The 12386-nt window shown below is 42.2% G+C and overlaps 1 protein-coding gene across 2 annotated transcripts in view; it reads right to left on the reverse strand.

Annotated features, from left to right (window-relative positions):
• The window catches only part of pold1 (polymerase (DNA directed), delta 1, catalytic subunit), a 234870-nt gene that overhangs the window by 142395 nt on the left and 80089 nt on the right, over nt 1-12386 (reverse strand). For both annotated transcript variants that reach the window (XM_063063296.1, XM_063063297.1), the window contains exons 15-17: nt 8823-8939; nt 4274-4387; nt 625-772 (exon numbers count right to left, since the gene is read on the reverse strand). In XM_063063296.1, coding sequence (XP_062919366.1) covers nt 625-772; nt 4274-4387; nt 8823-8939 — 379 coding nt within the window. The remainder of the gene's footprint in view (nt 1-624; nt 773-4273; nt 4388-8822; nt 8940-12386) is intronic.

Genomic DNA, 12386 nt, shown 5'->3' on the forward strand with positions numbered 1-12386 from the left:
ACATCATACGACACGACATATAATGAACGAATGAACGTACTTTATGTACATACAATCAGTCTAGGTATATAAACTAATCTTACATATATACAGTCAGTTACTTGTACATTGTGTTTTATAGGATTATTCATTTATTATGTATTTATAGTGGGGGTTTTTTGTGTTCTTTTCGCTAATTGTGTTTTTTATGCTGAAGCGAATTTAGAGCAACAATCATTTCATTCTCCTTTACAATCATGTACTGAAGAATGACAATCAATCTTGTAGCTGGAAGTGCAATTTACTGTCAGTCTTTGACTCAGTCTTCCCATGTTTACGATAACTTGTCAAAACTAAGTAAATTCATCCACAAACTTGCTCGGGCAGATCCTTCCTGACTTACCGATCCTGTTCTATAACTGTTACAAATGTTCAAGTTGAATAAAGGGTCCCCCAAACCTATGAATTCTTATATCTGAATTAACATGCAAATGTTCAACTAAAATTTGAAAACTGAGTGAATCAAATAGCTTGTAGAAATAACACCGTGCCTGGCATACAAGTTAAAGCTATTTGCCCACAAGTTGTATTTTGTGGAATCACGGAGACAGGCTTGAGGAGGAAGACGGGAATGCTGTGACTCACCTGAGAGATTTCCAGGCAAGGTAGCTTGCCAACTTGAGCTCCAGTGAAACCATACACTGAATTTGCACTCACTTTCAGTGCTAGCTGCCGACCATCAAGCACCTTCTGTTTGAATGGGTCTGTCTCTTTCTTTAGTTCTGCCTTTGCCCTTGGGAATGAGAAGGTGAAACGATCAGTCAAAACAAAACTTTCCTCAGAATGGTTGTCACTAGAAGAATACTATACATCCTTCCCGCTAATGATGGTTTGTTTGAATCTCGTCCCAGATCAACAAACTGAAAATTTTACTTATGAGGGGTGATTGATAAGTTAGTGGCCTAAGGTAGAAGGAGTCAATTTTAGAAAACCTAGCACATTTATTTTTCAACATAGTCTCCTCCTACACATACACATTAAGTCCAGCGGTCGTGGAGCATACGGATCCCTTCTTTGTAGAAGTGGTCCACAGCAGGGGTGATTGATAAGTTCATGGCCTTAGGTAGAAGGAGATGAGCTATACAGCTCTTGTTACATGCACGTGCAGTTCAACTCTGAGTGAAAATGCAGAAAGTTTGAAGTTAATAACTTGTGGGTGCACTTTACATAATTTTCCTAATACGGTGGGGGGGGGGGAGGAGATTGATAAGTTCTAGTACCAATTGATTGGCGACAATAATAAAGTATAAAGTCTCCAAAACATTCAGCATTAGAACATCAACCATGTTCTAATACTGAATGTGTTGGAGACTTGTGGGTTTCCACAATTTAATTATACACTCAATGGTCACTTTATTGGGTGCCTCCTGAATGTACATTTGCAGTAATGAGGTGTACAGGGGATTCCTAAAAAAGTGGGCACTGCATGGCCAGTTAATTGCTAACCTCACCCAAACAGCCAACCAAGTGTGATGAAAAATCAAAAGATAAACTGGGAGGCACAAACAACAGTACAAACAGGAACAGGACTAATTAAATGCCTGACTAACCCCTCCTGCCTACACAATGCTTGCATCCCTCCATTCTCAGCATATTCACATTTCTCTCTTAGATCTTAAACACCTCTATTGTATCTACCTCTACATCACCCCAGGCAGCATATTCCAGGCACCCACCGCTCTCCGTGTGAAAAAAAAAGCTCGCCCTGAATATCTCCTTGGAACTTGCCTCCCTTCACTTTAAATGCATGCCCTTCAGAATCATGTCCTGACGAAGGGTCTCGGCCTGAAACGTCGACTGCGCCTCTTCCTATAGATGCTGCCTGGCCTGCTGCGTTCACCAGCAACTTTGATGTGTGTCCCTTCAGAATTAGGCATTTTGACCCTGGGCAAAGGGTCAGGAAATGGTACAGGCTCACTATTCTAAGGAAGATTTGTTCCACAGACCAACTTGAGAAAAAATGGAGACCAATGGGGAAAAATATTCACTTCCTTCACAACAAAAACCTCACCAGCCCAAAGAGTCAACTGTTTATTCATTTCCATGGATGCTGCCCGACTTGCTGGGCTCCTCCAGCGTTTTGTGTGTGATCACGGCTTGTTTCACTTCCTTTTCGCCCCACCACCATGACAAGCCGAATTATATTTGGACATGACTCAAGACAGGCATCAATCCCTTAACAGAAATTATCTCAATAGACCCTGGTCTCAATAAGTAAGGATCAAATCAGAAGTACACCATCAAAAAGCGATAATATTTTGTGTAATACACAGGTTTAGGCCCAGTTTCTCCCTCCAGTGTCTTAGCTGTTTAAAACAAAAGACTACCCATCCCAAATATACAGGACATTAACCTGAATTGCCAATCAATGCCCTTTGGAAAAGGAAGAGATAAGCTAAGATGTTTTCCACGGATAAAGGATAACATTATGGAGTGACAAGGCAAGCTGTGCTGTACACCCTGCAACATCGAAGCGAGGAAAGATTTGTAGAACAGTTTAAGAGCTTTGAACAAAGAGAAACTACTTCCAATAGCTCAATAACCACAGATTTAATGTACAAGGAATCTGCTACATAATGCAGCATCTCCAAGTTTGCGGATGACCCGAAGCTGGGTGGCAGTGTTAGCAGCGAGGAGGATGCTAAGAGGATGCAGAGTGACTTGGATAGGTTGGGTGAGTGGGCAAATTCATGGCAGATGCAATTTAATGTGGATAAATGTGAAGTTATCCACTTTGGTGGCAAAAACAGGAAAACAGATTATTATCTGAATGGTGGCTGATTAGGAAAAGGGGAGGTGCAACGAGACCTGGGTGTCATTATACACCAGTCATTGAAAGTGGGCATGCAGGTACAGCAGGCGGTGAAAAAGGCGAATGGTATGCTGGCATTTATAGTAAGAGGATTCGAGGACAGGAGCAGGGAGGTACTACTGCAGTTGTACAAGGCCTTGGTGAGACCACACCTGGAGTATTGTGTGCAGTTTTGGTCCCCTAATCTGAGGAAAGACACCCTTGCCATAGAGGGAGTACAAAGAAGGTTCACCAGATTGATTCCTGGGATGGCGGGACTTTCATATGAAGAAAGACTGGATGAATTGGGCTTGTACTCGTTGGAATTTAGAAGATTGAGGGGGGATCTGATTGAAACGTATAAGATCCTAAAGGGATTGGACAGGCTAGATGCAGGAAGATTGTTCCCGATGTTGGGGAAGTCCAGAACGAGGGGTCACAGTTTGAGGATAGAGGGGAAGCCTTTTAGGACCGAGATTAGGAAAAATTTCTTCACACAGAGAGTGGTGAATCTGTGGAATTCTCTGCCACAGGAAACTGTTGAGGCCAGTTCATTGGCTATATTTAAGAGGGAGTTAGATATGGCCCTTGTGGCTACGGGGGTCAGGGGGTATGGAGGGAAGGCTGGGGCGGGGTTCTGAGTTGGATGATCAGCCATGATCATAATAAATGGCGGTGCAGGCTCAAAGGGCCGAATGGCCTACTCCTGCACCTATTTTCTATGTTCCTATGTTTCTATTACAGAAATACTGTTACTTTAGTCAATGTATTTGCTCCACTTCCCCACTTGCTCCAAAAAAAGTGAAAATCCAAGGGAATTCGTGTTAATTTATTGCTCCTACAGAATACACAGAGTTGGGATTTTTATAATCTACAGTAGACAACACAAACATAGTGAAGACTGTTAGGTTAACCGGTTTATTTTATTTTATTAGACTGGAGTTTAGAAGAATGAAGAAACCTACAGAATATTGAAGGCCCAAGAGAAGAGTGAATGTGGAGAGGATGTTTCCTATTGTGAGAGTCAAGCACCAGGGGCACAGTCTCAGAACAGAAGAACATCCCTTTAGAACAGAGATGAGGAGAAATTTCTTTAGCCACTGGATGGTGAATCTGTGGAATCTGTTGCCACAGATGACTGTGGAGGTCAAGTCATTGGGTATATTTAAAGCAGAGTTTGATAGGTTATTGATTGGGTGGGGGGGGTGAAAGGTTACAGGGAGAAGCCAGGAGAATCAGGTTCAAAGGGAAAACTAATCATCCATGATCGAATGACAGAGCAGACAGAATGGGCCAAATAGCCTAATTCTGCTCCTAGGTCTTATGTTTTTGATGAAAGCTGGAGGATTGTCATGTTAACCATGGGCAGACTTGATTCAATTTTCTTTACATGGTTTCAAAATGTCCACTAATTAGGCATTTCTTCCCCTCTGTTGTACTCACTTTTTCCTTGCAGACAGGAGGTTTTCCAGTATTTCTGGAAGCAGTCCTTTTCTCACTGATGCCTTGACAAACTGATCCCCTGTCGGAGTCTTAATGAACTGGTCCGAAGAAAAACTTTGAAGGAGAGAAAAGTGAAAGAGGAGAAAGAAAAACCACAACACATTCAAATAAATCTCCATTAAAGAAAAGCAAGCTTCAAACCTTTACTATTACTTCAGCATCATATTCTTACCACCACTTATGATTCTATGCCTCAGTAAATTTATTAGCTAGATCCCCCAATCCCAAACACTATGTAGTTCCCCAATGGCTGAGTGTGTTCCGTACAAAAGCTGCAAGGCTGGACAACATACCTGGTCGGGTGCTGAGGAATTGTGCGGCCCAGCTAACAGAAGTCTTAATGGACACCTTTAACATCTCTTAGCAACAGTCCACTGTCCCTACAAGCTTCAAGGCAACCACTATCATTTCAGTGCCCCAACAAAGTGACAATAACCAGCATAAACAATAACTGCCCAGTTGTACTGACCTCTACCATCATATGCAGTGCTTTGAGAAAGCATTCAGCCGCCACAACTATTTTTACATTTTACTGTCACATTTTCTAAATTTAAAATATATTGAAGTAGGGTTTTTTGAGCTTATCTGCAAACTTTGTGCATTGTTTTAAATCCAAAACCTGTCAACAATTTACTAAAAATTAAAAATGAAAATGTTGAGTTTGAAAAAGTATTCAGCCCCTTTGTACTTACTATGCTAACTTTCCTCAGGTGTATATTACCTTATCAACTCATCCAAATTTATTGATGTAGAAAATTGGAGGGTCACCTGAATGAATACTGCCCCCCCCTTCTCTAAGGTCCAACAGTTCAAACCACTATGAAGACAAAAGAGCATTCAAGGCAAGCCAGGGAAATTATAATAGAGGCATAAATCTGGGGAAGGGTACAAGACCATCTTAAAGACACTGAACGTACCTCACAGTTCAGTGCAATCCATCATGAAAAAGTAGAAAAATATGAAACCACAGTCACACTGCTTAGATCAGGGTGCCCCCTCTAAACTTAGTCACCAGAGAAGAATGGCTCTTGTACGAGATACTATTATGACAGCAACAGTCACTCTAAGTGAGCTGCAGAAGTGAATGGCTGCAAATAAAGATGAAGTTCGTTGCTCCACAACCTCCAAGACATTGCACAGAAAGGGAATTTATGAAAGAGTAGCAAGGAAGAAGTCCTGCCTTAAATAAAAGCATATCCTTGCCTATAAAGACTTTGCAAAGCGTCACTTAGAAGATGCTGTAAAGTTGTGGAAGAAGGTTTTGTGGTCGGATAAGATTAAACTGGAACCTTTTGACCTCAACATTAGGTGGGATGTGTGGCATAAAATCTAATACTGCACGTCTACCAGGTAACACCTTCCCTACGGGTCTGGAAATCAGATCAAGATTAATGGGAAGATGAATGCTGCTAAATACAGGGAGATCTTGGATTAAAACCTGCTAGCCTCTACCAGAAAGCTTAAACTGGGAAGTTCATCTATCAGCAGGACAAGGACCCAAGGTTGCCAGAACAACCAAAGAGTGGCTTCAAATGAAGAAAATTGATGTCCTTGAGTGGCCCAGTCAGAGTCCCACCCTTAACCCGATCAAGCATCTCTGGCATGACCTCAAGATTGCTGTCTGCTGCCACTCCCCAGCAAACCTGTCATAGCTTGAGCAATTTTGCAATGAGGAATGGGCAAATCTTCCTCCATCACATCAGACAAAGCTAATAGAGACTTAACCAAAAAGACTACTGGCTGTGATCGCTGCGAGAGGTGATTCAACTAAGTACAGAGCAAAGGGGGATGACTACTTGTGAAATGCTAATATTTCAGTTTTTGGATATTTAGTTTTCCATGCTTTTTCGATTTTTCCTGGTTTCTTTTTTTTTTGGACTATACTGTGAAGAAAAGAGCATGTGATAAAAATTCTCAAGTCATATTAATCAAAATCCCTGGTTGTAATACTGATTCATATGAACAAAGGGTTGGGGGCTGAATACTTCTACTAGACACTGTAGTGTTTTGAGTGGCTGGTAATAGATCGTAGAAAATCCCACCTTCCAGCCACATTATACTCTTTCTAGATCTCCTGCTGCTCAAACCGGTCCACCAATGATGCCATAGCCCAGAGACATTCTGCCCTGTCTCACCTAGAAAACAATGCCTGATACACCAGGTTGTTCATCAACTTAACATGATCATCCCTCTGAGGCTGGTGGGTGAGCTGAGTTCATAGGGACTTAACACCCTCTCTGTAGCTGGATCTTGGACGTCTTGACAGAAAGACCCCACTCAGTCCGATTGGGAGCAGCATCTCAAGCTCCACCACTCTGAGCACTGGTGCCCCCTTCCCACCCCCACCCCCCCAGGGGCCTGCTGCTGTGCACACTGCTGACTCACGAGTGCACTCCCAGACTCAGCTCAAATCACATCAGGTTCGCTTACAATACATCCTCAACAGCAACAATGATGGGCCGACAGAGAGGAGGTAGAGAGGCTTATCAAATGGTGCGAGAACGACGACCTGAATCTCAACATGGACAAGACAAGAGAGATGATTGTGGACTTTAGGTAGGCACAAGTCAACCACTCTCCACTGCATATCAATGGCTCTGCCGTGGAGAGAATGAAGAGCAAAAAGTCCCTTGGTGTGCATATTAAGGATGATCTAACCTGGATCACAACACCTCGTCATTAGTTATGAAGGCACAGCAGTGTCTGCACTTTGAGGAGATTAAAGTGTACAAGGCTCCCTGCCCCCAATCCAACAGCTTTCTACATGAGCACCATCAAGAAGTCCTGTCTGGTTGCATCATTGTGTGATATGGAAACTGTCAGGCAACAGACTGCAAAAGCCCTACAGAGGATAGTAAAAACACTGAGGGAATTTCGGGGGTCTTCCTCCTCCCTATTTGTGACATTCACCAGGAGCATTGTATACAAAGGGCCCAAAGCATTGCTGAGGATCCCTACCATCCATCGCACAATCTCTTTGACCCACTACCATCGAGAGGTACAAGAGCACCACGGCTAGGACTGCCAGACTGGGTAACAGCTTTTTCCCCTCAGGCTGAGACTAATGAATACCCCGCCATTACCAAGGTCTCATCACCAGGACAGCAAGCTGTTCACCTGTGCTGCGCACTACATACACTTTGAATTATATTTTATTAACATTATTATTAATTATATTTTATTATGTGGTAATATTTTGCTCTATGTGATATATATCTTGTGGCTGCACAGTGGTCCAGAGGAACATTGTTTTGTCTGGTTGTATGCATTTACAGTAAGATAAGAATAAACCTGAACTTGACTTGCAGCTGAAAAAAAAGCTCAAAAATCTCTTTAGATCTTTTCTTTGTCAAATTAGCTTATTTCAAGAAAGGTGACGGGTCTCAATAACTAATTGAAGCAATTTTGGATGAAGGAGAGTTGTTGATTGATGGCTTGTTTTGTTTTGTGAGCATCACAGCACACTTGCAACCACTTTTACATTGTAAACACATGCTGAAATATTTGTATTTATGCACATTTTATTGCATATCTGTATTTCTAACTTTATTTTTTGTATAATTCTTTATCATTGTTGAATATTGATTTTGTATGTTCTATATCACGCTCTGACCAACAAACCACAGCAAATTCCTAGTACGTGCAAATTCTGGTTTTCCTCATTTCAACCTCAGACAGGTGACAGAGAAGACAAAGTGATCAACAATGGTGGATGAGTACTGTTTGATCTTTTGCATGTATTTAAAGCTGCTAAGTGAGTAGTTATCCAGTACTGGTGATGATGGAAACATGCTTCGGAAGTCCAGAAGTCAAGTCCAGCTGGCCAGAGGCAAATCTGCAAATCTCTGGGGAAGATGAAGCCTAATGTCTGGAGGCCAGAGTCAGAGTCCACTGGAGGATGGAGACTGAAGAAGATGGCTTGCCCTGGGGTTAAATCACTGTGGACATGTGTGGGTGGGAGGGATGAACAGGATTTGTTTTGTTGCCTGTGATGTTCTGAGTTGTTCTTCTGAGCATTACGGGCATGCTATGTTGGGGCCCAGAAAGTACAGTGACGCTAGTGGTCTACCCCACCAGCACATCCTCCTGTACGACAACATCTCACTCCTCAACTGAAATCACTTTTTAACACAAATGATATACTTCACCGCACATTTCAATTTTTATATGATGAATAAACTTGAACCTTGTATACGGCAAATAAAGTTGCTGAGCTCTGACCAGGCTTGTCAGTCAAGGCACCAACAATCGACTAGGAGAATGAAGAATGGGTGTTTGAGTGGGGCTCTGGGGTCAGCACTCTCAGATATGACAGGGAAGAAACACCCATAACAGGGACAGGTGAACAGCTCATCAGAAATTTACTTCTGGCCAAGCCAAGTCTATAAATCAACTCAATCATCGCTTGCAAATTGCCATCTTTGAAACAGCTTGTGTTTCAAATCTAATGTTATTTATGTAATATTTATTATATTTTTTCTATACTCACTTGTATTTCTCCACAGCACCGGGCTTCAGTAGAGTGGTGTAACATAAGTTATGTGCCATCATTATGGATGGGTACAGGGAGGAAAAATCCAGAGTAGCTATGGGAACATCATAATAACTGTAGAAGAAAAGCAAAATTAAACAAAACTTAATCTAGTTTTAAATTTCAATATTTTAAAGAAACACCAAATTAAGGACTTCAGGGGAGAGATATGTCGTTTTGCATTCCATTCCTATTCACATCAATGGTTCGGAGGTCAAGAGGGTTGAGAGTTTCAAGTTTCCAGGAGTAAACATCACTGATATCTTAGTCCTGGTCCAATCACACAGATGCCATGGTCAAGAAAGCTCAACAGTGCCTTGACTTCCTCAATAGCTAAAAAAATTGGCACAGCCCCTTTGACCCTCACCAGTATTTTACTGATGCACCACAGATAGCATCCTACCTAGATCACCTACTTGGTACGGCATCCGTTCTGCCCAAGATCTCAAGAAACTGCAGAGTTGCAGACATAGACCAGGACATCATGAAAATCAACCCCTCCACCAATGAATTCTGTCTATATTTCACACACCCTCAGTAAAGCGGCCAACATAATGAAAAACCCCACCTAACCCACTATTCCTCTTCACCTTCCTCCTACGGGGCAGAAGATACAAAAGCTCAGGCCACCAGACTCAAGGACAGCATTTATACCTCAGATGGTGAGGTTAACAGTCCATCTTATTGAACTAGGGGTCTGTTCATAAGACTACTGAACAGTCCCCTAGTTCCATAAGATGGACTATTAACCTCACAATCTGCCTCACTGTTACGATCTTGACCCTTGTCAGCCTGCACTGTGCGCTTTCTATGTAACTGTAACACTTTATTCCGCATTCTGTTACTGCTTTTCTGTGTACTACTTCACCTTGACATAGGCTATACATAAGGCTACACAGAAAAGAAACAACAGAGGAATTGAAGATGATACAAGGATAGTGTTCCTATGATTTAATGTCTTAAAATCCCTAACTCATTCCGTTCAATCTGTATATATCCCCACCCGAGTGGTAGGGTGGAGATATGTCTCTACTAAAGGAGGTGTCAGACGCTCCTTCCCTCCACTAGCCTGCAGTTCACTCTTGGACAAGGTGTAGCACCTGCTTAGCCCTTTGATCAGGGTCATGTGAAGCCATGGGAGCAGGTGGTGGACAGTCGTATGAGTAACCAGTGTACATGACAATTCCTGGTTATGCAACCACTGACGTCAGGCAAACAATCTCTGAAGAGTATTGATAATAACTGGGGTCACCCGTCTTGTAAAGACACTGCCCAGAAGGCAGCAATGGCAAACCACTTCTGTAGAAAAATCTGCCAAGGACTATCATGATCACTATGATCACCTACATCATATGACGACGACGACATCCCACCCCTCACTTCGAGACCAATCCAAAATGTGATAGCAAAGACTGAACACAGTACCACAGATAAGAATCAGGATATGGTTCTATGCAAATGATGCTGAACATTCTCTGTTTTAAATGTCAGCACCCTTAACACAATACTCAACACTATGTGAGCACTTGCCTTACTTTGGCTGTGTTGCAAATACCGAATTTTCATGACTCCTTGTGTATTTCTAACAAGCACCAAGTGAGTTTAACAGTCGTGGTAAAGGGATAGCTATGAGTTTAGCAAAGAATGACTTACACAAACAGCCAAGGAATTAACAAAGATGCATCTGTGGTACTGAAGTTATGGGCAACACTAAGGCTACGCCCACACTAGACTGGATAATTTTGAAAACGCTGGTTTCGAGTAAAAATGATAGGCATCCACACCAGGTGTTTTTGAAAATACCTCCGTCCACATTAAAACGGGTATTTGAGCGAATCGCCTCCTACTGGGCATTCGCAGGACACATCTACAGAAAGCAAGCGAAGAGGAAACGGTACACTTGGTGCACGTTTCTACATACGAGAAGAACTTAAAAGGAAATTGCCAAAGGACGGACAGCTGTTGGCTCTCGCGCAGGAGGACTTAAAACTAAAAAAACAAATACTGGAGCGTATGGAGGCAACCGACAGGGAGTTCATGGACAGTATGACCCAGCTGACAACGAACATTGAAAAACTGACTAACTCTGTTGCAGAGGGATTTGCAATGATGAGGAATACGATGGCTCCCCCCCAGTACTTTTCGCCACCACAATAGCAGCCTCACAGCCACTACAATAGCTATACATACAGACACGCAGACCCCTGGGTGGCTCCACCAGCATCTTCCCTACTCCCACAGAGGGGTCACCCTGGAAACATTTCTCTTCACCGATGAAAGGGACAACAGGTTTGTTAAAACCTCCGGTTACCCCTGTACACACTATAATGCTCAACCGCCGTTTTCAGATTTAAACACTCTGAAGAGTGTTTTAGAAAAGCTCTTGTTTTCGGGTGAGGAAAACGCCATTTCAGTGTGGACGGAGGGTCAAAACCAAGTGAAAAAGCTTCGGTTGCGGATTTATTCAATCTAGTGTGGAAGTAGCCTAAATGGCAGCAAGACATTCTGCAGCAGAAGGATGAACACTGAACCATACCACACAGGAGAAAGAAGCCCTTCAGCCCATTACGTCCGCGTCGACCAAAATGCCAATACAAACTAATCCCATCTCCCTATTCATCAGAATCAGAAACAGGTTTCGTACCACCGGCATAGGTCATGAAATTTGTTAACTTCAAGGAGTGATCTCTCAGAAAGGCGATGTCCATTATTAAGGGCCCCCATCATCCAGGTCATGCCTCTTCTCATTGTTACTGTCAGGAAGGAGGTACAGAAGCCTGAAGGCACACACTCAGCAATTCAGAAACAGCTTCTTCCTCTCTACCATATGATTCCTAAATGGACACTGGACCCATGACCATCACCCCACTTTAAAAAAAAATGTACCTTCTGTTTTTGCACTGTTTTTAATCTATTTAATATAAATATATACTCACTGTAATTGATTTACTTACTTTTCTTTTTTTCTATATTATCATGTATTGCATTATACTGCTGCTGGTAAGTTAACAAATTTCATGACACATGATGGTGATAATGAACTTGATTCTGATTTATTGCAGTATAGTAAAGCTTTTTATGTATCATACTGTACTGCTGCCACACAAAAGAAAATCATAACTTGTGCCTATGAGAATAAACCTAATTCTGATACAGAAGGGAACATTCACCAAATGGGGGGTGGGGGGTGGGGGGTGGAAACAATTATCCTGACCATCATTTCCATCTGATGTTTCAGATAGGAATTGAAGGTCCTGGCTCCAAAACCTGTTCCAAGAATAAAAGTTAAAAGCAAAGATTATCCATCAATATTAATTAGTGACTAGGAAGCTGTGAAATTGAATGTCTACTTAACATAACATTTTTCTCTCTTTATGTCGAATGAATGGAGCAATAAAAATTACGAGGCGGTGTTTACACAGAAAACACATTTGCCTAGTCACGTTTTACTCAGAATTCTCAGCCCTGAGGGAAATAAAAACATCCTGTCACCACAGTCAAATGATTAAAGAGCAAATGAGT

The sequence above is a fragment of the Mobula hypostoma genome, chromosome 11 (assembly GCF_963921235.1).
Source record: "Mobula hypostoma chromosome 11, sMobHyp1.1, whole genome shotgun sequence".
Taxonomy (NCBI): Eukaryota; Metazoa; Chordata; class Chondrichthyes; order Myliobatiformes; family Myliobatidae; genus Mobula; species Mobula hypostoma.